This window comes from Platalea leucorodia (assembly GCF_965183815.1).
Source record: "Platalea leucorodia genome assembly, chromosome: 5".
NCBI classification, from domain to species: domain Eukaryota; kingdom Metazoa; phylum Chordata; class Aves; order Pelecaniformes; family Threskiornithidae; genus Platalea; species Platalea leucorodia.
The window spans coordinates 9,801,205-9,825,059 of record NC_138827.1 but is presented as its reverse complement, the minus strand read 5'-3'; the positions used below and the strand labels follow the sequence as shown (position 1 = coordinate 9,825,059).

At 36.9% G+C, this 23,855-nt stretch overlaps 1 protein-coding gene across 5 annotated transcripts in view; it reads right to left on the bottom strand.

The window, feature by feature from the left end:
• Window positions 1–23,855, bottom strand: part of VPS35L (VPS35 endosomal protein sorting factor like) — a 57,347-nt gene that overhangs the window by 9,639 nt on the left and 23,853 nt on the right. For 4 of the 5 annotated variants that reach the window (XM_082312485.1, XM_082312487.1, XM_082312486.1 and 1 more), the window contains 13 exons: window positions 23,580–23,691; window positions 23,259–23,375; window positions 22,852–22,905; window positions 22,347–22,427; window positions 21,415–21,477; window positions 20,263–20,348; window positions 19,109–19,189; window positions 16,585–16,648; window positions 14,450–14,548; window positions 13,561–13,638; window positions 12,271–12,385; window positions 2,155–2,294; window positions 19–184 (listed from right to left, as the gene is read on the bottom strand). In XM_082312485.1, the coding sequence (XP_082168611.1) occupies window positions 19–184; window positions 2,155–2,294; window positions 12,271–12,385; window positions 13,561–13,638; window positions 14,450–14,548; window positions 16,585–16,648; window positions 19,109–19,189; window positions 20,263–20,348; window positions 21,415–21,477; window positions 22,347–22,427; window positions 22,852–22,905; window positions 23,259–23,375; window positions 23,580–23,691 (1,256 nt within the window). Of the gene's footprint in view, window positions 1–18; window positions 185–840; window positions 1,139–2,154; window positions 2,295–12,270; window positions 12,386–13,560; window positions 13,639–14,449; window positions 14,549–16,584; window positions 16,649–19,108; window positions 19,190–20,262; window positions 20,349–21,414; window positions 21,478–22,346; window positions 22,428–22,851; window positions 22,906–23,258; window positions 23,376–23,579; window positions 23,692–23,855 lie in introns of those variants that run through there. The other variant, XM_082312489.1, reaches the window with a different exon arrangement.

Below are 23,855 nucleotides of genomic sequence, written 5' to 3'. Positions count from 1 at the left end.
GACACCATTATGTATTACCTTTATCTACATGGTAGATAAATGCTTCTTGAGTCATTGCAGACAGAAGATGCAAAACATTAGTATAAATCCTGACTTTGTCATCGCTGTTATCCTCCCAAGTATAATCCTGGATCACATTTAGTAATCCTCGCACAAGAAACAACACTCCTTGTTCTGGATGGTCCTACAGAAAAGAACAGAAATAAGTCAAAACCAACAACACAACCACCCCAAAACAAAAATTGGATTATTTGTGGCCATTCAGGGGTTTAGAGTCACAATATTAGCTCTATAAAAGCAAAAACTAGAATATAATTAAAGCTGACAACTACTTTTCTGAAGTGTACTTTCTGCAAATCCTTTTAAAAATTTGTTCCAGTTTCCTTCTAAAATGCCCATTTGACCCATAACCATAAACTTGATCTGCACAGTCTCCACAGACAAACTTTGAAATCCTTTGTTTTCTAGTCAGGGGTGGGAGGTGGGGGGTAGTACAGAATTACTTGTCAGCTTCTTAACAGCTAAGCCCCTAAAATTAAACACACTGGGTAGGATTTTTTTAATTAAAATAATGTCAGTAAGCTATAGAAACAAGTACATTACTCATATAATTATGAGTTTCAGAAGAACACCTACACTGGAAAGTCAAAGTTATAGACAATCAACAATCTTTTAATATGAAAGGGATATAATTAGGAAGACATCTGCTTTACATAAGCTATGAGTTTTTGCAAGCAGTTTTAATACTGCACCCAGCTTATTTCAAGCTGGCAGTTGGCGCAATGATACCAACATATGTAGAACAAATCACAGTCCACTGGGGACATTTCCTTCTGATCATGTATCCTGTAAAGTAAATAGGGGAAAAAAACTATGGAAGCTAAGTTCTGAATCCTGGTTATTTTTTTGCAAGTTCTTCTTCGTTACTGAATCCGAGAGGCTCGATCTCCCTCCTTCAATCATCTGTTAACGATCTGAGTCATTTCTCTGAGGGGCATCCAGTTCTGACATAGCCTTTGTTCAAAGTCTTATTTCCGCAGTCAGTGGACAGCAACGACATGTCTCAGTGGCAACCAGCCTTTCCCTTCTAACAACACAGCACCTCTGTGTTGCTGAACATGCATGGCTTGGGCGACCCCTTCCATTGGAAAAAGGAGAATACGCTGATTATGAGAATTTGGACAGCACTATACTGCGTGCTGCTTCACCAAACATGTAGTCAAAGAAAAAAGGAAGGAGGAAACCATAAGAAATGTTTCAGTGAGGAGGAACAACCTACTTTCTCCAACAACAAATTAATAAATATAAAAAAAAATTTTTTTTAAACATGCCATGATACTAAGCCAACCCTTGGTGGGAAAGAAGAGTGTTTTCAGAGGGGGGGCAGAGCTGTTAACAGAGGGAGGTAAAATCTTCAAGCAGTAGGCTTTCACTGCAGTGAAATCTTGCAAGTCATAGGCCTGTCTTTCTTCTCTAAGGTCAACAAAATACCTTCGTTATGTAAGTTCTATCTCAGGTCTTCCAGATTAGTTTACAAATTTTCCTCATCTTTTAGCTATAGCTGAAAATATAGGAAGGAAAATTACATATATATCTCTATTTAAACTTGACAATTGGTTAAAAATTGGAAGGGAGTAGAATGGTAGTATTTTGTGAAATATTCATCGGAAGAGGAAGGCTATGCCAAAACACATCTTCTAATTATTGTTTTCACTCAAAAGATTAGGCAACCTATAACAAAGAAACTAACTGAAACTAATAGAAAGTAGAGCTCTATATTTTTCCTCTCCTCAGGCATTAGATTTTATGAGTGCTCAGCTAAAATACCACTTTTCTGCAAGGATCTATTAAAACAGTAAATGATGTTTACACAGTTAAATGATGGCAAGATTTCACTCTACCCAAATCCGGTTAAGCGCAAGGTGCTACTGAGAGAGGCAATGCTGTACCTCCACCTCCGAACAATTGTTCTGCCTCCCCATTTTGCATTGGGGCGAGTGATTTTGCAGCCAATGAGCAAATCGCTTCAGCTTGCTCGTGGAAAACTAACCACTGCATCTCCCACTCCCAAAAGCCCAGCCTACTCTAAATTTTTAAACAGGAAAGTCAAAATAGTCTACTAGCCTATGTGCTATTCATACACACACAACTTACCGGAACAACTAATAACGTGGAAAAAAAATTACAAAGGAATTCCAGGAGGAAGGCATCAGAAGGTCGCATCTTTCCATCTACACTGATCATTTTTGGCACTTCAGGAACAAGGCTCACTGCAGCTTTGAAAAAAGCATCAGCTACAAAATAAAAAGATAGTTGCTGTGTTATCGCTCCAACTGCAATGGCAGTCATGCCTGTGATCCAATGATTGCTTCGAGCTTGTTTTAAATAGACTACAGAAAATGAAGGTACGCTTAACTGCAAAGAAACTTGAGACTCAGCAGTCAAAATCTGTGGTAATTCAAGCGACGCTGTTTTTTCAGAAGTTCTCGCACCACTTGAGACTTCTGAAATTATAATTCTTCTCCTTTGCTTAACAAGAGGACACCATTGTTTCAAATATATTGCACATATAATAAAAAAAAAAAGCACACAATTCAAAATTGACTTATCTAAAGAAACGCTTATGCCAGGAGAACGGAGAATCCAAAGGGGGGGAAAAAAGTACATTAGATCATGCTAACTTGTTCACGACTTCGTTCACAAAAGGCTGTTAAAGTTATAAGGAAGTATGGACAACTTAATTTCCTTAAGTATTTACAGTAATTAAAAGTAAAATACTAATATAGTACCAGAACCTGAGGTATTGCTGGTTACCTAGATAAAATTATTCTTTTCAAGAATCACAATACAGGAATTACAGAAACCATCCACCATTATGGCCTTGGCAAAACAGCTATTATGAAGTTTTTCATAACTGTTTATTATGTCTCTAATCCTACAAAAAAAACCCCCAACAACCACTAGAACATCTATTCCTCAGTTTATTAAGTTAATATTCACAAATTAAAAACAACAACATTTTCCCTCTTACCCTAGAAGACCTCCTATATATGCTAAGAGTTCACAAAAAATTTTCTGACAGCAACATTCTTTTGCACTTTCTTGGCTACATTTCAAAATATCCGAGTATCCAAATCCCATTTAAGTTGTTTAGCCATGTACTTCAAAGCATCCTTCGGAATTAATACTGTGTCTTTATTTTACAGGAACAAAGACTAAGCCCCTGAAATGAACTTTTAGCGAAGAGAAAAAGAGAATTCTTGGTGAAAGCCAAGAGGTGTTACATGGCTGGGATGGAGATACCACTGACAGGCACGCATGGGCATTTCCCGGAGTGCAGCTTGCTCTGGAAAAATTCATCTGAGCACATGAGACTCCAAGCAAATTTGCTAAATATAGTACCAACTGATATCTAATTTAAGCTTATGAGGAATACCAGGGAAACATGTGCTTTGGAAAAACTGTAATTCTTCTGACTTCTTTTCAGCACAAGAGTGAACTTTTCAGTGCTTAGAACACAGTCAATCATCATACTTCCTTTTATTCTGCACGTTTGATGTGAAAGAATGTTTTTTATTTATTTCAAACAACATATAAGTTTACACAGCCAACCTAAAGGAAGGTAAGTAATCTTTGTCTGAGCTTTATTAGAGGAAGGAAAGCAGCAGCAAATGTTCAGTCTAGCACAAGTAAATAAATCGCTGTCAACTTCCACAGTTGTCTCAGCAGAAAAAAAAAGAAGTGCATGCCCCACATCACCATATAATCAAAACATGTGACCAGACAAATGAAAAAATGTGTCTCAGAAAATAGTCTGCATACCAAAGTACCCATGCCTGTGCACAGAATACTCCTGCCTTCTGAAGTTACTTCATAACGGGACAGGAATGCGCTGTGCAGCAGTCGGTCTCCGCAATTAAAGAGCAGCGAAGTCCCTCACCTTAATTTACACCAGAGAGGGCTCACCGGGCCCTGCCCTTGCTGCGACAAGCTCCTCTGCGCTTCCATCCTTTTCTTCCCTAACCACGGCAATCAGATGGCTGCTGCCTCCCTGCCGTCTCCAGGTGGCTGCTGTCCTCTCGCCACTGCCACACGGTTGTGTTTGCAGGACGCCCTGCAACCCCCAACGTATTGCTGCTGCCTCAGCACAGCGGGGAGACTGCAGGGCTCTTGCCCCCACGCTTTTCATTCTTCCTCCTTGCCTCGCTCCCCCTGTCCCCCACACAACGCAGCAAGGCAAACCAAAAAAGCAATAGAGCCTAAAAGCAGTTAGCTGCATTTTCCATTAAAGAGATGAATATTTTACTTTGGTACCTCCAGAAGTACAGGCAAAGGAGAACATATTCATTTTGCTACAAGTTCAGCCAATCTGTGCTAACCACAAAATGGTTCTTACACTGGAATATTAAAAGCACATTCATCCAAGGTGTACGTGCTTCGTAAGAAGCAAAAATAAAGTAAATTCACATTAATGCAAAGGCTTTATTAGGAAGTTTGCAGAAAACTAACTGTCCTCCACACACTACCTATTTCTCTTGTGAAAGGTGTCAGAGTATGCATCGTATGCTCTGAGTTTGGAGGAGAAGTTCACTAAATAGGTTGTCACAGAAGTGCTGACTATTTCCTTAAGTATGAAATAAGCATCGGTATTTAATTCTGAATTACACTAATTACAAGGTTATGCAACAGTGCTTTCTCTACATCTTTTAAAAGTCAATTTATAAAGCTACTACTGTTGAGATGTTTCAAGAGAAAACCGTACACCCACTTTTCCTGGCTTCCAAAAGGTATGAGGAACCACTTAAAAAGCACTGAAAACCACAACGATATTATGTTCTTGATTTAAAAAAAAAAAAAAAAAAAAAAGATAAAAAAGGCTTCTTCTGGTGAAGGATGCTGTTTTCTTATCTGCCTAAAGTACGATACTGCTTCTAAAGCGAGCCACTGTTAAGTTGGTTAAGGGGAGCACAGCCTGCGCATTACAACAAATCATCATGATAAAGTCTTCCCAGACTGCTGTTAATATCTTGTGCAGTGCTCCGAACATGACATACTTCATGCTTCGCTAAATTTATCCTTTCACAGCAGCTCCTTCATTTTGGTTGACCATAATCCTATAAATCTTTCCCCCAAGCATACATGCTGACCTTCAGGCTAAGAAAACTGACAATCTCAGATATCCAAGTCGGCACTTCCAGTAATACTCTCCTACAGAAAAAGCAAGTGAAATTGGTGTTGAATGTTTTGCTATTGTTGATATTCATGATAGTATGTACACGCACACATTTAATTATACATACACACAAATATATGTACCTCCATATATTTCTATATATCAATTCTCTACATACAAAAATTTAGCTTATATTGTATTTGCTGCATCTATGATAGTCAAATTGTACTAATTTAAGATTTCAGGCAGGCAAAAAAACAAGGAGGAACAAAGCCATTAGAGATGGGAAAACAATTAAGCTCCTTAAGTCCACCTTCAAAGAGCAAAAGGGAGTGAGTTTGACATACCTACACAAAGTATTTTTAGTCACGGATACAATTACACACGGCTAAGTCCACCCAAAGGACAAAACCAGGGACCACACGCCATCTTCCGCATTCCGCATCACCTTCGTGTCCTACAATGCTGTCGAGCATATTTTAATACTCCGAAGATTTTGCTTCCACATCTGACAGATGTTGGAAATTTAATGAAGCCTTGTACTCCAATGCAAAAAAAATAATGGGAAGCAAGCGTGGGGGGTTTTGTTGCCTTTTTTTTTTTTCTCTGTTAAATAATTAAAGCATTACTGTTTTGATGACCAAGCACTGCAAACATTTGGAACTCCTCCTCACATTGGTGAGGTCACTGTGAGAGTTTTGCCACGTTGTTGAAATGTGTTTTTCCCTTGAGCTATTGAACATTCTCAGTCTTAAAACCCTCTAGGCATCACTTCCAATCCAGAAACTACAAAGAATTATTTGAAGTAACAAAGATGAAATAAGAAAATGAATGTGCTGCTGCTTGGTGAACTGGAATGGACTATGTCAATTCATGCTATTTCATACTAATTCATACTATGAATTAGCTGCAGATAAAAAATTATGTGGATGAAGCTTGCTAGTGCTAGTTTTAGGAATAGCTTGATTATAGATTGTTAGCCAGGCCTTAGTACTTCCAGACAAAGGCATACAGAGGCATGAGTGGAAGGGAAGATTCATACAGGGAGATCATACAGCACAAGCAAGAACACTGGATACTAGATGTTTTATTCTTAAGCTGTAATCAGTAAATGCAACACATACCACCCACAACCTCCCCCAGCCCCCCGCCAAAAACACCCCAAACCCCAACCCCAAATTTCAGCCTGCCTCTCTGAATTCCATGTAACCCCTAAAGACTGTGAGGTAAAGCACCATCAGTAGTCTTTAAAGAGAGCTCCATTATTAATACTGGAAACTTTGAAATAATAAATGCTATAGTTAAATACTGTAGTTTCTCCTGGTTATTATGAGGTGAAAAAAAATATCAAACGAGAAGACACATGGAAAAACATGATACAACACTGAAGAGTCACATATGGTTTTTGCAGAGAGAAATCATTCCTCAGAAGTCTCTCAAGTTTTCCAAAGAACCAGCAAGTTTGTGTTTAAAAGTGACCGAGCCAATGCAAATACTTAGATTTTTAAAACACATTTGACAATGTCCCTCATACAAAAGGCTCTTGAAAGAGCTAAGCTGACAAAAGATAAGGAGGAAAGCCCTCCTGAGGATTCATTACTTAGTAAAGGATGGGATGGAAGGGGAAAGGAGCAGGAATAAAAAGTTTTCACAGTGCAGTGAAAACGACTACCGCATTCCTTAAGGTTTTGCAGAGACATGTCCTTATGATGAGCTGGGAGGTGACAATGTTTGCAGACTAGTCTGGAACGTGACTGCAAAGCATCACAGATGGATCTCATGATTCTAAGCAATAAAGCAACAGATGAAATCTAATATTAGTAAGGCATGCGGGGAAAGAAACAGCCCTTGCTATAACTATAGAAAGATAAGCACCAAATAAGCTATTCACACTCATGAAAGATTTTGGAGTCATTATCGATGGTTTCCTGAAAACTACATCCTAAACAGCTGTCAAAGAGGCAAGGCAATTATAAGAATCATTAGGACAGTAATGGAAAACTGAGGTTTCATTGTATCATTTATATAGCTGTTGTGCATTTATACCTGGAATACATTCCTGATCTTCCCATTTCAAAAAGGATAAAAAGAAGATTAAAAAGGTGCTAAGGCATGGAACCGTTTCTTTATTAGAAAAGACTATACTGACACAAATTCTTCAGGAACTTATCAACTCCAATATCTCATAGGTAACATGAAGAAAATGAACGAAGAATGACTGAATTTTTCACAGTATCACTAGTAGATCAGCTGCATGCACTGAAACACTCAGCTAACATTTAAAAACAATACAGAAATAAATCCCCAAGTAGTAGATTTCCAAGTAGCATGTAACTGTGGAACTCACGGTCACATGAAGTTACAAAGGCCAAAAAGTAAAAATTGATAAAGAATTCAATTCCTAAGGATCGGTTCATCTATCTTATGAAATACCGTGGTCCATGTGCGACCTCTGCTCAAGGATGTATTTAGACCACCTGCAGCTGAAAGCTAGAAAGCATCATTCCACATTATTGTTTCCTGTATGTTCCCTTAGTAGATGCTACTAGGCACTTTCAAAAACAGGTCATGGGCTAGACAGACTTGAAGAACTGATAAACTGATACAAAATGCTAGTCTGAAAAGCTTACAGAGGCAGAGATGTCATCTCTCTCAAATCATATGGAAAAGCTATTGGCTGGGATAAAGAGAGCAACAAGAAAAAGCTCAGTGAACGGGAGAAGTTTCCACCTGTGGAAATCCTAGGTAACAGTGCAAGTCATAATTCTGTTCAAATAAAGCAACATTTAGTATTACTAGTAAGGAAAACAGTATCTCATAAGTTTCTCCCAAAGCTACTTTGCTGCCTTCAAGGCAAACAGTATTTAAAAAGATAACAGAGGCAGCATATACCAATCTCACCAGAGAAGCGTGAGCAAAGAAGTCCCAAAATCTGTAATTGAGAAAACCTCTTCAGGTTCTTAATTCTCTCAATTCTTTACCTCAAATTTTCTCTATTTATATTCTATTTATATTCTTTAGATCTATAAAGATTTTTAGGAGATTAGGAAAGAATACTAAAAATTGTTATCTAATGCTACTGAGAAAATACACTAAAACATTATTAGACTGTGATTACAAATTACTTATTAGATATTCAATACTATACTTTCTCCAAAGTGTGGCTGAAGCCTGTCACATCTAGAGAACATTAATGGAAAAGTAACATTTTCTGAAGTAGAAAAAGAAATTCCTTTTGCAATCCACTAGGGAAATGGTGTTTCGGCTACATTTGAAGAACAGAACAAATACTTAGCAGTACATTAAGCACTGTATGCTTCAGAATTAAAATCTGCATTTGCTAAACAAAACAAAGATCTGCGTCAGTTGATTTGGGGGACAAAGACTTTCCATTTTTAATAAATTTTTACGTTTGACAATATCCCAGTGAAATTAGTCACACAGAATCAGTTGAATTACTTTATTCACTCAGCATGTTACTTCTGAAGCGAGGCAAGGATTTCACAGACTTTAAGATAAAAATGCCATTGAACATACATTACCAGAAAGTTGCGTCATCTCTACCCACCTGCTGACTGCTGTGACCAACAATTAAAATCGTGCTGTCTGTTCTTTGACAGACAAAAGCAGTGTTTCCATGGGGAGGAAATATGTGCAATTAAAATACCACCTATATCTCAAAAATCCAGAAGAGTGACACAATGGAGAATGCGTTTAATCTCAATTTAGTCCAGGCACTCCCTATGACAGAAAGCATGACCGATGAGAATTTATTATTCTGTGTTGGCAGCATGCAGCATTCTGTGGCTCAGTTAAAAAAAAAACATGAAAAGCACATCACTGTAAAATCTAGCATCCTCCTTTCTAAGGTGGGCTCTTAATAGGCTCTCCAGAGGTATAAACTGCACATCCAGGACAAAATCACCTAAAACGTTCTGAACTTAATTACAGATTAATTTTATTTAAAGCACCTCTTGGGAGCTGGAGACAAGAGAGATAGTAGTCATGTTTAATACATGCTGAACAGCATACCTGGACAGACATTCGTCACTGTATTAATACTGGACTTTCCATGAGCCTATAAATTCACATTTCTGACCCAGTTTCATTGTATTAAAGAAAAACTATTCCAAGAAAAAATACAATTACAGTTTTCTAATACTGAAGTATTTGGGTGAGTTCAAACAAGCATCACACAGTTGCTTTGATTAACAACGTGGCAAATCCCAGCAGGCAAGCCTCTGATTTGATAGAAGAAATTGGAACAGAGGGACATTAGGACTGATGGTCTACGGCTGCTGCCCCTTGAGACTGGGAATGAGGCAAAAGCCAAACTCCTCCAGTTATAAGCAGATTAGCTGTGGCTCTCCAGTTGTTGGTAGTTTATCAGTGCAGTCCTCAGTTTTGCAAACTTTATTTACTGTTATGACCCACACGTCATCTTTATAAAAAAAGCAATCTTTTAAATTCCCCTTATCTACCCTAATGGGTAATTTTACTCCTTTTCAAGTTAGATACATTGGCAATTTAGAGAAAACTCCCTATTGCCAACAAAAGTCTATCCTGTGAAATTCAATTTTGTTATAAGTTTAAGTAAAAACTCAACTCACTGAAATAGCTAGACTCTCTAGGAACTTAAAATTTTAAAAAAATCCAAGAATTTAACTCGCTAAAAACAACAGCTGGAATCTTTAAAGACAAACTGCATGCACATGCACACATGCATGCCCCACTACTGACTGAGCTATCAGATCAGGTACATTACCTTTCAGTTTTATTTCTCTTCCCAATTTTAAACTGATTAAGCTAATTCCACTCAGCATGAAGTAAAGGTTACACACAAGGCACAATTTCACTTCCTAGCCTAATGCTATCATTAACTGCACACTCTTAAAACTTCACTTCATGCTGCATTGGTTTTAGTAGATCAGTGTCTAATTGGCATCAGTTAACACAGTTAACTGACTGGATTTAAATTTGCTGTTATGAATTAATCAGTACTTCTTATACACATGAAATGCATTCAGTTGAGATACAGATTAAACAGTGTTAAAAGTAACTTTCAAGGACACGTTATCTGACTACGATACACCAGAATATGCAAAGACAGTTCACAAAAAAATGTCCCAAGACTGGTGTCACTGTTGCCTAACTGGTTAACACATGCTAAATTACTCATGCAAGTGACATGTCTCTGAATACAAATTATGCCCAAAATAGCTTTTCTAAGGAAGCAAAAAAGTGTATAACAATAAAATCTTGGTAAATGAAGTGAGTTACTGAACACCAGAGTTTTGCATATGCTTCATTTCAGCAAAAGCTGAAATGGACCAAATGCTCCTCTCTCTAGCTTGTGCGTCTAAAATTCAGGAGAGAGTGGGGTTAATAAATATGCATTTTAGAGACTGAGTTCATAATACTTTGCATATACCTGCTACCTTAAAAGATTTCAGAATGGGGATCCTATTAATTGTTTAGTGAGTGCGCTGTGTTCACATGTCAAACGACACCTGTGCACATTTATAAACTCTCACACTGACAAATCTGGACAATTGTTGGGGCCCAGAAGTCTCACTCAGAGAAGATGTGGATCACAAAAATAGTGGAAAAGCAGTGTATAAATTGAGAGATTATTAAATCGCTGAGTTGATCCCAACATGGGCAGGGCACAGTCCTCAAAGACCGAATATTACAGAAAAACTGCTTTGGATTTGTTTCCAACAAGAGCAGCACTGCAACACAGCAACAATAACAAAAATTGGTACAAAGGATAAGGTAAGCTGGTCAATTAAACAAAAGAGGAAGAAAAAGCGAGCCCATTTTTGGTAAACTCTGTTACTTACAAAGAAACTGCACAATACTAATTGCACAACAACAGACTTTGCAGATCTTTTATTTGCACAACATACTTGGACACAACAGCCAGCTTTACTCTAAATCCCTCGGCTTTGCTCTATGGGCAGCATCAGATTCAAAACAAAGAAATACAACAGTCACCCTGTACTAAAAAGTCTTAATCAGCATCCTAAGTCAGCTTGTTTGTGCAGCTGGAACTCACTGGTAAATGCAGAGCTTGGAAAATGAGCTCTCGTGAAGAAGCACAGAGCTAAAACAAAGAATTAATAGCCACAACAAAAGATGTTGCAAAGTAGTCCAATCTATTACTCTCACAGCTCTACCGAAAACACATAAAGGAAAATAATTTACAATTGGAAAGCAGGCATTTAAAGTCAGTATTAAAATTGCAAAACAAGGGAGAACGACACCAGTTTAAAAAGGAAAAGAAAGATAGTGCAAACAGTTAAAAGTATGAGAAGACTTTCAGAATAGGTAACTGTCTTCCATTTGTGATATGAACAGGAACAAGATCATATTAAATGGTGATACAGATTTAATGCTCATTCTGGTGCCAGAGTAGCTCCAATTTTTTTCCCCCAAATCACTTTTTGTCAGAATTTCCAATTACTTAAGACTGAGCTAACACGATGGCTAAAAACTGTACACAGGCCCTGGTTCAATCAGTAATTCCGATCAAAGAAAGAGAATATATTTTTCATTCTTCATATTATCTGGTATTACTCCATTATTTCACTCCGATATAGTGGCACATTTTCTTAGCTAAGTGTTTATCATGCATGTGCTTTGACAGCAAGTTTCTGGTGCCATTGCCCTAAGTTTTAATTGTTTTCCAGCTCGTTGCAGGATTTTGTCAGCCTGTGAACTACTACACAGATGAACCAGTTTCTTTTCCCACAGTTATAATAAAGCACATCATTTGTGATTGGAGTGCTTGCATAATTATGCAGGAGAAAAACATTCCATGCTTTCCATAATTTCTAAGTAATTTAGGACAACCTACCTCAGCCATGACTATGTCGACCAGAGTCAGCTGTCCTGGTTATTTAGATCACAGGATTAGTGTTAGAACTGAAGAGTTGCTTTAATATGACAAGTTTTCTCTGTAACAGTGCTTGAAACAGGGCTGTATTTTAATTACATCATAAATATATGACTTATGATTTCAACCAAGTTATTATTCACAGCTAGAAATATTTCTGAAATAAAAGAACCTTTAAGTAGACAAATTCGTGCCTTACCTTGTGAAAGGCACTGATTTGCCAGAGCAACCTGTCCAGAGTGTAGATACAGATTAAGACGTGTGAAGATGCTGCTCAGAGATGGAATTGTAATGAAGCAGAAGGCAACACAAGCCTAAAGCAAATAAAAAAACGAAACTGAAGAAAATTCCTAACTTAGAGTTGCAGCAATCATTATTGATTTTATACATGATTAGGAATCAAAATCTCTAAGTCACTTCTGAGAAAGGCTTTCAATAAAAAGCAAATATTTTGTGAAGTCCAAAATCAGCAGCTTCAAATTTCTCATTATCATGTCAATAATTATAACAATATTTATTAACTATTGTTATTATGAGCAGATTAGCTCAAAACTTACCCTATGACTCTAGCTCAAAGAGTTCCTCTCTCCTCAAGTAACCAGTTTGCAGCTCAAGACCAAAATCTAACTAGAAGAGCAGACTACTGGTCCTCAGGGACAACCCATCTGTCAAACTGGTCAAAGCACGTGCACTGTGGATATTTGGGAGGAAGCAGACCTAGTGCAGCATGCTGCAGCTTTAGCCCTCCCGCAACAGCCCAAACACCTAGATGGAGTGAGTGGCTCCCAGGCAAACAGAAGTTGGCCAGTGTGACCCTAGCTATCCTTTGTCCAGGCCATCATGCACAGGTGCCGTGAACAAAAATCCTTTAATTAATGGTAGCATATGCAAACACCTTCACAACACATGAAGATATCTTAGTTGCTATGTTTCAGGTGAGAAGAGGGGAACACAAGCAACTTGCACAGCCTGTGCATAGTTCAAAGCTCATTTGACCATATCTACACAGACTCAGAGGCACTAAAACCGAAAGGAGCACTTTATTTGAAATTCAAACACTGAATTCAGCATATCGACATTGATATTGTGAGACAGAAGTTTAAATACATTCTTTTCCCTCTATCTCCCATTCTCTCTGTGATTCAGTTACATAGAAATTAAGTATTTTATTTCAAACATAATTTGAAAAGCTGAGCTTTCCAGAATTCACACAAGCACCTCTCCAATGAACCTTCCTTTGGAGACGGAGTTGATCTTGTGGCTCTTTTTTAACACAAAGCTGCCGTTAGATGTTTTGGGTCTTTTTTTTCTTAAACGGCAGCATTTGGCTTTAGAAGGTAAAGATCAATGGTAACAAGAGAAAATGAGACTACAAACAGTGTCAAAAAAGACTAAGATATATTTTTTGCAAAAATTATAAACTTAGGTGGCAGCAGATAGCATTATCTGCTAAGAAGGCAGGTTCAAAGTTTATTAGAGTCAGACCTACCCTGACAAACGCAGCCGTCTTTCTGGAATGATTTCCTTTCATCACCTTTCTTGTTTCCATTGCTAGTTGGTTCACAGACTACACATAAAAAACAAAAGCAAATAATTAAGAAAAATGCACAGATTTATTAGGTCAGCGGCAAATAACAAACTGCATGTTTCACTGCATGCATTTAGAGAACAGAAACTGTCAAAAGGGACCCTGATATGGTGTGTCCTCACTGTACTATTTAGTTTTTACTTAGGGAATTTTAGTGACTGTTCCTTAAAGCAATACGATTCTGAAGGTTTTTGAAGGTAGACTTGTTGATTTAATCAAGGCTTTAAATCATCCCTTGCTTCCCAGCTATAGTGGGTCATCACCTCCTTATGTAAAAATCATGATTTCTAGCTAACACACTTACTAAAAAAACCAAAAACAAAATAATAAAAGGATTTAAGAGAAGATACAATGTTGCAAAGGAATGAGATGCAGCTAATGCTCACCTGACATGTGACTCAATACAGAAAAGAGATTAACCTTCCCTATCACAGCAGGACTCTGCCTATATCTGCAGCCAGACACAGTCTAATCTCTCCTAGATGGAGGATTATAGAAGAGACAAGCCAAATTCTGAGTGCACAGAAGTGCCATTTATTTTATTAGACATGAAATCTCTCGTAAGATAGCCCGTTTTCTTTGTTGCAACGATACCGTGCATGCCTGTCAAGCAAGAACTTCAGAGAGTTTAGGGTGATAAAATGAGAGATGAGATCAAAGTTTACTTTAAAAACACCTGACAAAAAGACTTCAGACTGACTGTGACATAGACCAATAATCTGGGCAGGGAATGGGAGGATGGCAAATATATCCCCACTTATTAAGATAACGTAGATAAACTGTAGCTTACATGAATCAACTGGACTAGAACAGGCTCCAGATTGCAAAACATTGACCTGGCTTCAACATAGAAACTCAGCTGTTGTTCAAAGTCACGGCCAAATGAAACCTATGAAAGACAAAAAAGACCCTAGATTTTACCATTGTAGGCCATTAAGAAACATAAAAATGCATACAGATAAACCACAAATATTCAAAAGTTAAAATCCCCATATATTGGTAAGAAAAAACCCCCACCACTAACAACAAAATAGCACCTGGAGAATCTCTGTCCTTTTAACTGTCTGCTTTCCAATACTTAACCTTCAGGGAAACTTGAAAGTTTTACTGGGGTTTTTTTGTCCATATTCCACATGATCTTCTACTTCACAGACCAAGTATTGATCAAGAAAATAAAATTTAAATCCTGGATTTGTGAAGTGTTTTCAAAACTAGCAGAACTCCTGATTCTTTACGGAACAGGGACAAAGGCTTGGTATAGTTCATACTTAAAAAGCAAAATAAAAAAAACCCAGAAAAATAGAAATAGATCAGTGAACCTGTATTCGGATTCCTGTAATTTCTAGTTGCTAAAGGGCCTCCAAGAGAAATTAGCATTTTCCTAACTAGATATACCAGTAAGAAAAGCAGTTTTTCCTCGAGTTTGGTTAATAAATATATGCTTATATAGTATGGCAAAAGCCTGCAACCTTGCATGCTGGCAGGAAACAAGTGAAGTCAGAAACAACCCTTGTGTGAGAACACTCTACTTCCAACCCTCCAGATTTTAAAAAGCCCAGTGCTGTCAGCTGGAGTGTCTCAGCTGTCAATTAGAAGCCTAGCAAGAGAAACAGTCTCCAGGCAGTCTACATTTACGTATTCAAATGGTATTTTTTTCTAATAGAAGTAAAGGTTGAATTATTTATTATTTCTCAAGCCACATGCAAAAGAAGTTTTTACAGAATTAAAATAAAAATTACATTTAATCCATACAGTGAAAGATCAAAGGAACTGCACCAGAAAACAAAGGATTACCTCTTACATTACAGACTACTGTCTTTGCCTTTCCTTTATTTGTACAACTGCTGATTCTTGAACCCTAGTCTCAAAAAAACTTCTCTAAAAATACAACATTTTCCACAAAAATGCCTGACTGTAAGGATGACTGTTACAACGGCTTTTCCCTCCACATCTTAATGCGTGCTGGTTTAAAATTTATAACTAGTCATTTTGCTGCTATGGGATTCCCCCCCCCCCCCCAACCCAAGACTATAAAGCCACATCAAATATTATTCAATGTGGGAAATCCTCCTAAAGGAAATTATACAATATTATACTGCATATAAAGCTTAATAAAGCAAAATTATATTAAAAACATATTAAATAGCAAATTATTATAGCTGGAGAGAAAGCAACCACCTAGAGATAAATTCATAGAATTGCAACAAAGAACAAAGAGGACAAGTAGAGACAAAGCCTGTCAGCTCCAACTATGTGAAAGAAAAGCCAAGCATTGAGAGTACCTGGTTAGAAAGCAAAAAAAAGCTTGACACATCCCCCTAAAACAACCTGACAACTCAAACACAACAGATAAGAACAAAAGATTTTACTGGGATATGAGGGAGGGAAGGGTTAAAAATTAATTTCAAGACAAAACAACTGGAGTTTTTGTGGGACTACCAATTTGATGATACAAATTATCTTATTTGTAAATTAGGATAAACAGAGATAATAATAACATACTTTTTTGTGTGTGTTTTTTAAAGCTCGTATTGATTCCGTTTAGAGCTGGGTAGTTGAACTTCATTCACATACATCAGTGACCTCTCTGATGCTATAATAGGCAAGACTTTAATTGCTCTAACTTTTAAATACTTACCATGTTTTACATGAGATTTAAAAAACTAGCAGAAAAAATGATTAAATAAACAACATGTGCACTTTAAACTCTCATATTGCACCACATCAGCTTCAACACTATGATATTTCTTTCAACACATGCATACTTATTTCACTAAAATACACTGGTTGGGGTTTTCAACGGTCTTAAGCAAGTCAGACACACAGAGTCTCTGATTCAGCTACACGGGCACCTGTTTCTCATGGGGATCATGAAAATCCGAGCTATAAGGTACACCCCGACAGTTGCACACAAGTGTCACTCACCATTTTTATGAATCCATTTATCAAAGCTGCTAACATTCTTTTCTCATCCTCAAGTGTCAGTGCACTGTAACAGAAAATTTATATTGTAAATTTTAGAATATTGCTTATCTTATTTCTCTTTAAAGGTTCAAATGATACATACTAATTGATATAATGTTATGTCCATATGAAATATTTATTGCATACTAAGACCACTAAGCTCGTAATTTTAGTTACAAAGCAATAAAACTAATTTTAATATGAATATCACCAAGTCAACCATGCACCAAACCAAATTCCAAACTAAAAAAAAAAAAAAAAAAAAAAAAAAAAAGTAAAAATTGCTAAGAGTGTCTTTAGATTTTACAGAAACCCAGATTTTGGCATGAGGAGAAGGAAGCTAAGCTAATGTTCTTTACTGCAGCAAGCAAATGGCTTCAGTCTTGTGTTACAACATGAGAACTTGAGTAGGAAGTGATTATAAAAACCTAAAGAAATTACTAAATCTATTCTTAGAAGAAAGTTATCCTATTTAAGGGGAAAAGCTTTTAAAATACACTTTAAGTAGTATATGTAATCATTAATGTATTTATTTTAGAAAGAACATTAGTTTATTGTTTTGTTTGGGTTTTTGTTGTTTTTCTTTTTAAACTAACCCTGCCACATAATTTAAAAAATAATTAACATCACCTTGTTACAGTGCTGCCTTTTTGATGTTTTAGTAAGAACCGAACTAAACTGATACGTAAAAAAGTTCTTTTTCAAGATTATCACAGATACCTATTCTATAGCAAGAGTCCAAATCTGATTTGAAACACATTTACATCACATGAAAATCCAGTAAGTCAAACCTGTTTCACTGAAAATGGATGAACAAAAAGTTAAATTACAATTAACTAATACAATTTAATCCTTTTACTATTATATACTTGTCTCCAGCTTTGACCTTTAGTATATCAGTTACCAATTTCCTAGCTCAGACACCAGATGGGAAGAGAACAATAGTTTTATTATACAAATTCAGTAAAGGAGGAAAGAAAATCTCAGCATGATTAGCTCATTAGTGTATTGCCAATCAAAAGAGTCAACTGATGGCCTCTGGAAGGCTCAGAAGACTGGTAATGAGATCTCCGGGTCAGTTATAGGTTTCCAGTTCAATACTGAATCAGAGCTCTACCAGTCTAAAGGCTGTTATCCTCCAACAGCTGTTCCGGGGGTTGGCGAGCTCTACACAATAGGTTGGGAGTTTCCTGAACCAGGATGTAAAAACAGATGCGGGAGTTACTTTAAGATAGTTAGAATTCATGATGATTTGCCAATAAGAGATGACACAACAGAACCAAGTTAGTGATGTACACCATCTTATCTCAGCTGAGAGAACTGCTGGTTTAAGGGATTTTAAGGATCCCGGTAAACTATCAAACTGTTTTGGCAAAACGTCAGAGGAAGCACCAAATATGGATCACCATAAACTGCTTAATTCTTTTAATAAGCTGTTTTACTTTCAATATATTGTTCTAGTTAAAGGTTGAAGTGGCTTTTAATGCAGCATACAGCCAAATAAGGTGCTCTAACCCAAAATAAAGCACTCTAGCTGGTATAAATTGGAATTACATGCCAAACCTGACTTCTTTATTGGCAATAAAACCTGCATTCATGGCATATCAAGGCTGAGACAGTTACAAGTTCCTTTACAGCGTCTGCCATACTGAGATGCTCTGGGCTCAGAGTGCCAAAAGAAACTGTGCCCTTACAATTCTACTCAACCCAAACTGGAAGAAAAAAGGAGATTTTTTTGCTCTTCAGATCTAAAATCTGCAGTATTGTGATTCTGGCTCTATTTTCAATCATAGATCTCTGTGTGATTTCTGCAAGTTACCTACAAACCACAACTGTTTTCCACATTGCACAACTGCTGTTCAAACAGTGAGGGTGCAACAGAGTGCCCAGGATCCCTAACCACCTCAGCGCTCAAAGTCAAGGGGAAAAGAGAAGAGGAAGATTTAGGGAAAGACATAGATGGTTCAAGAGGTTCTCCTCTGTTCTAGCTCCCCCTACTCAAGTCCCTAGAGATCTTCCAGGTGTCCTTTTAAAGATTTCACACCCCTTTATAATGGCTGAAAAAAGCGGCCCAAAAAAAGGTATCATTGACTATGGCAATCTCAATCTGTGCTTTAATAGCTACACATTCACTTAAATCTCAAAAATTGTTTATTATTCACTATAACTCAAAGATTACATTGGTTCCACTCTCAAAAATATTTTTAAAAGATTGGATTGTTTAGTATCTCTGCTTCACTAGAAAACGCTACAAAACCGTTGCTACTTTCCTTTTAAAATTCTGCTTCAATATTCAAAATAAAGCAGTAATTAAAGAGCAAATGGTACATGCTGCCGCTTCACTGCACAGCTCTTCCCTCACCACTAATTGGATTCATGTCTTAATCCACCATGAAACAAACAACCTCAGAAATGTGAAACTGTACACCAAGCAGCCAAACTTTGCATAAACGGTAGTTATTAGTATGAGTAAAGTTAATCTTACTTCACAGAATCATGCATCGTCTTGCAGATATGCAGAAGAGCATTGAGTATAACAGGATCCTTTGTAGATTCCTGCTGATGCCTATAAAATGTTTTAGAAAATGTGATGAAAAATCCTGCTCTGTCAAAATGGAAAACAATTAATAGAATAACACTGATCTAATGCAGAATTCCAATCATCAGCATTGTATGACACTACAGAAGTTTTATATTAATTTTTTAACCAACAGAACTCCAAAGATCACATGGTTAATAGACATACAATTCCAACAAATGCCAGTCAAGAAATATTATCTTAACACGTGGAGCTTTACTTCCAAGCCACAGAATCTGATTCCTTAAGGGACACAAGCTAGACATGTGATACATTAAGGCAATCTAAGCACATCAAAACAAAGGAATCCTAGATCTACTAAGAGGTAGTATATTTTCTCAGCTACTGATGGACAAACAGAAGGGATAAATGTCACGTTTAGGTACAGAGGCACACGTGCAGTGGAGCACCACTAAGATGATTAAGGGGCTGCAGCATCTCTCATATGAGCAAAGGCCAAGAGAGCTGGGACTGTTTAGCCTAGAGAAGAGAAGGCTTGGGGGGGTGCTTAGCAGTGTATATAAATACCTGAAGGGAAGGTGAAAAAGAAAAATATGTTTCAAGGAACCTGTTAATTATTTGAAAAAGAAAAGGACTGTTTGACTTTTACAATATTTGAAGATGAAGCCTCATCTTCTAAGTTCATTTCCAACTGTGGAAATACCCATTTTTCTACAAAATGGAGCTTGTAACAAGAGACTGTCTCTCTTCCTCCATTATACCAAGCTAACGGTTCTGTGCTGTCACATCAGCTGGAATACGAAATAAATTTCATAAACCAACAAAGGCAACATAAATTTAAAAAAGCTCAGAGAACAACTATTCTATTAATCCACAGCAAGTCACCATCAATGTGATTACTTCAATTTCAGCTTTCTTTGTGAACAGTTAAACAGTCAATCAATAGATTAACAAAACTGACACATTTTTGTTTTTTTCCCCATAGTCTGGAACACTTTCACAAGCTAAGTAGCCTATATACTAACCATCTTCCCTAGCAATCTTTCAATACATTCCCCAGACCCTCCAGAGTACATTTAATCTCAATATTCTCCACTTACTTAATAAAAGATTCCATAATGCACTTGCAAACCTCCACTCTCACACTTTCCTTCTGGAACATATCCAGAAATGGCAAGAATTTCTCCTGAAAGTACAAATACATAAACAAGTAAAATTAGGTATTTTACAAACAACACACTAAACCAATAAATATTTTTGATAAGTTTTATAATCATAGCTGCTTTAATTAAAAATTATTTTAATCTTTTTTGAAGACAGTAGTTCATAGTGAAGCATGAAAGAGTGGAACAAATGGAAAAGCACCGATGGCTGAAAGGCGTATTGATTTATTGATTGCAGAGATCCAGAATAAAACACAAAACACAGAACTGTTTGAATCAAATGTTGCAAATTTTTTAAAGCAATCATATGCTTGAAACGGCTTAAGATCATGACAAATTCAGACATCTATGGGAACAAAAGGTAGGATATTAAAAACAGTGAAAACAGGCCACATGCCAGCAACCATTTTGCATGTATTCAGGGCAACTTATGAAGGTCCAAGACATTCAAATTTTCTTCAAAGATAAGAGTTTAGGTTGTTAAGATACTGAAATACTTAGTGTCTGTATCATCTCAAGAATGTAGTGAGGGTAAGTTTTTCAGAATTATCTAAGCAATTTGTGAACAAGACTTGATTCCAAATCCACAGGGTCAGTCTTGAATTTTACTCTTCAACTGGTTTCAGTACTTTGACACCCACTGTCTTTGTTCCTTTTTCTCTACCTCATATACAGTCTCTGACCTCTCTAAGTTTCACTTTGTTTCAATGCCAAACTTAAGCCCTATAACAGAGCATGTTATGTATATATCATAACATAGAAACAGCTATCAGCAATTACACCCCCCCCCCCCAATAAATGGTATTTTATCTTCCATTGATTGGTACTTATGCCATAGTAACAAACAAACTTAGAGAATCTAACAGCCTAAGGAAAAAAAAGTATAGAAAATTCGAATTACAAGAATGAATACTTAAGTAGCAAGCAGCAGAGAGCTTCCAAAACGTTTCTGCACTTATCTACTTGATAAAAAGTCCTCTCACTACGTGAGCTTGCAAACAATCTAAATATCCAAGTCGGGTAAAGTCTCTTGCAGAAACAGTGCAAAATAGTTCCTCCTAAAATTTTATTAGACAGAGTATCACTTACCACTGAAAAAAGCAGAGAGAAGTCATAGATATAGGTAATAACTTTCTGAATAATTGACTGCAGCTAATGAGGGGGGGAGAGGGAAGAAAAAAAAAGAGAAAATTATTGTAAGACAAGTTAAATTAAGACTATCCACACCAGAGGTTATTCTTCTTTAGTTATTCATAGAAAACTGGGTTGGAAGACACTTCAACCATTCATCGATGTAATTTCTCTCCCCAAAACAGGATCAACTACAGCTATGCTGTTCTTAACAGATGTTTTTCCAATATGCTCTTCAGAACTCATAGGAACAGAGGCTGACCAGCCTGCCCAGGCTTTATTTGTTCTTTACTTTTTATAGTCAGGCAGATTTTTCCAATTTATAGTCTGCATGTCCTCCAGCTCTCCAGACTAAAAAAAACCCAAATAAACAAAACAAAAAAAACCCCAAACCAGTTTGTTAAATCTTCTTTTGAAGGCACTTTATCTACCCTCCAAGTAACCACAAAAACCATCTTCTAGAACCTCTTCAACTAATCCATGTCTCACCTTGCATGCAGCCTCAAGAACTGGACATGATAATTCACTGAAGCCTTAACAATGTCAAGTAGAGATGGATTATTTTATGGTTTACTTCTGTTTAAACAGCCTGCCATAATTGCTAATTTTCTTCAGCAGAACACCACCGCTGATGTAGGAGTTAACTATTGCTACTTCTAAATACACACATCATTCTGGTTTAGCATTTCTCTGAACTGAAAGACTGATGTGCAGGGTAAAAAGGAGGAACAAATCACAGCATTACACTATTCCAAAAGGCTTCCCAAATTATAGCCAGTGTTTACAAATAATTGTATTGTGGTAAGAGACATCAGTAATGTTTAAGAATTAATTTCATCTAAGAAAATGCACATCAGATTTTTACAGAGTTGGCAAAATAAATTCTTTACCTGTGGGTAAGCATCTTCAAATGCTCGATCAGGAGTCATATGTTTGATAACATCAGCCAGAACTGTATTGACCTCTCGCTTCTGTGTAGCGAAAAATGAGGTTACAAAACACAGTAATGAAACCGGCACATAAAACAAGTCACTGAAAACCAGTTGGATAATTTATTTCCATTTGCCAAAGCATCAGCTTTCTACGGAGCTCTAGTTAAGCCAGGAACTTTAGCCATAGCTCCAGTAAATCCTTACTTAAACGGCTCCATCTGCCATTAAAATAAAAGGATAAGAAATACTCAGTGCCAGGGAGTGGCAAAGACTCCTTTAAAGCTGCATCTTTTTTTCCTATTCATCTTTCATGAAAGATAATACATTTTTTCATTCACTACTGAAGTCCTACACACTTATATTGAATAGTCATAGCTTTTCCATTTTTAATACCAATCTGCTAATATAGCCACTTCATCTGTATCAGAAAACCTTCAAAGGAAACAAAGAAATTTTTACGTACCGTAAAATGTCTGCATGTATACTCCACCCACACTTCAGCACAGTTGATATAATCCTAGAAATACATGCGTCTCATGATTACCAATATTTACAGGAGTGTATGAGAAATACACTTGCAAAAATTACGCTTAAAAGAATTAACTCCTGAGGTATGATTCATGCAGACCTAAAGATCTAGCACTAATGACAAACCTCAGAAGTTGCCTATGTAGAATTATGTTATGCTTAAGTAGAGCTCGGAAAAGCAGGGATCATATAAAGATATTACCAGGTATCACATTTTTTGGCAACTGTGTGTATCTAGAAAAGGTAAACCATGTCATGCTAAGCATATGCTTACGGAACAACTGGCTACAATTTTGCCCTAAACACAGACTCAGTAGTGAAACAGCATGGACAATAACTCACCTGTGGGTTCTTCAGCTTTGTTATAACCTTCCAGGCTTCATTTAATATTTGAAGGCGATCATTTTCAGGAGGATCAGCCAATGCCAAGTTTAATCCCAATGAGCGAAAGAGGAGATGCTGAAAGTTAATGAGAAATTTTAAATTAAAAGCAGAAGATGCATGTCCATCCGACACTGCTCTAGCAGGTACATGGTGCAGAAAGATTTTCTGGATCAAATTGCCTTTTTTTTAAATGATGTGCAAGTTATGTAGGCAAATAAGAGTATAAAGAACTGTCAGACAATGAACAGGAATTATTACAAATTACATACAAAAAGTTACCTTTGGGAATCCAGATTCATCACACTCTTTAATCATGCCAATGAAGTCCATGGATCTTGCAGCAATAAACTCTGCTCTGAATGCTGACATTACTGAATTCAACAGCAAAGCACTACAATGAACATAACACGAATCAACACAGCTCAACATCAACTCAAATTTTGTTGTCCCTTCATTTACATTAATCTGCACTTCTTAGACTAATGACTGTCCAGCATCTATTCTAAATTTATGAAAAGGGGATAAGGAAGAAAAAGCCTCACAAATCAAGCCTGC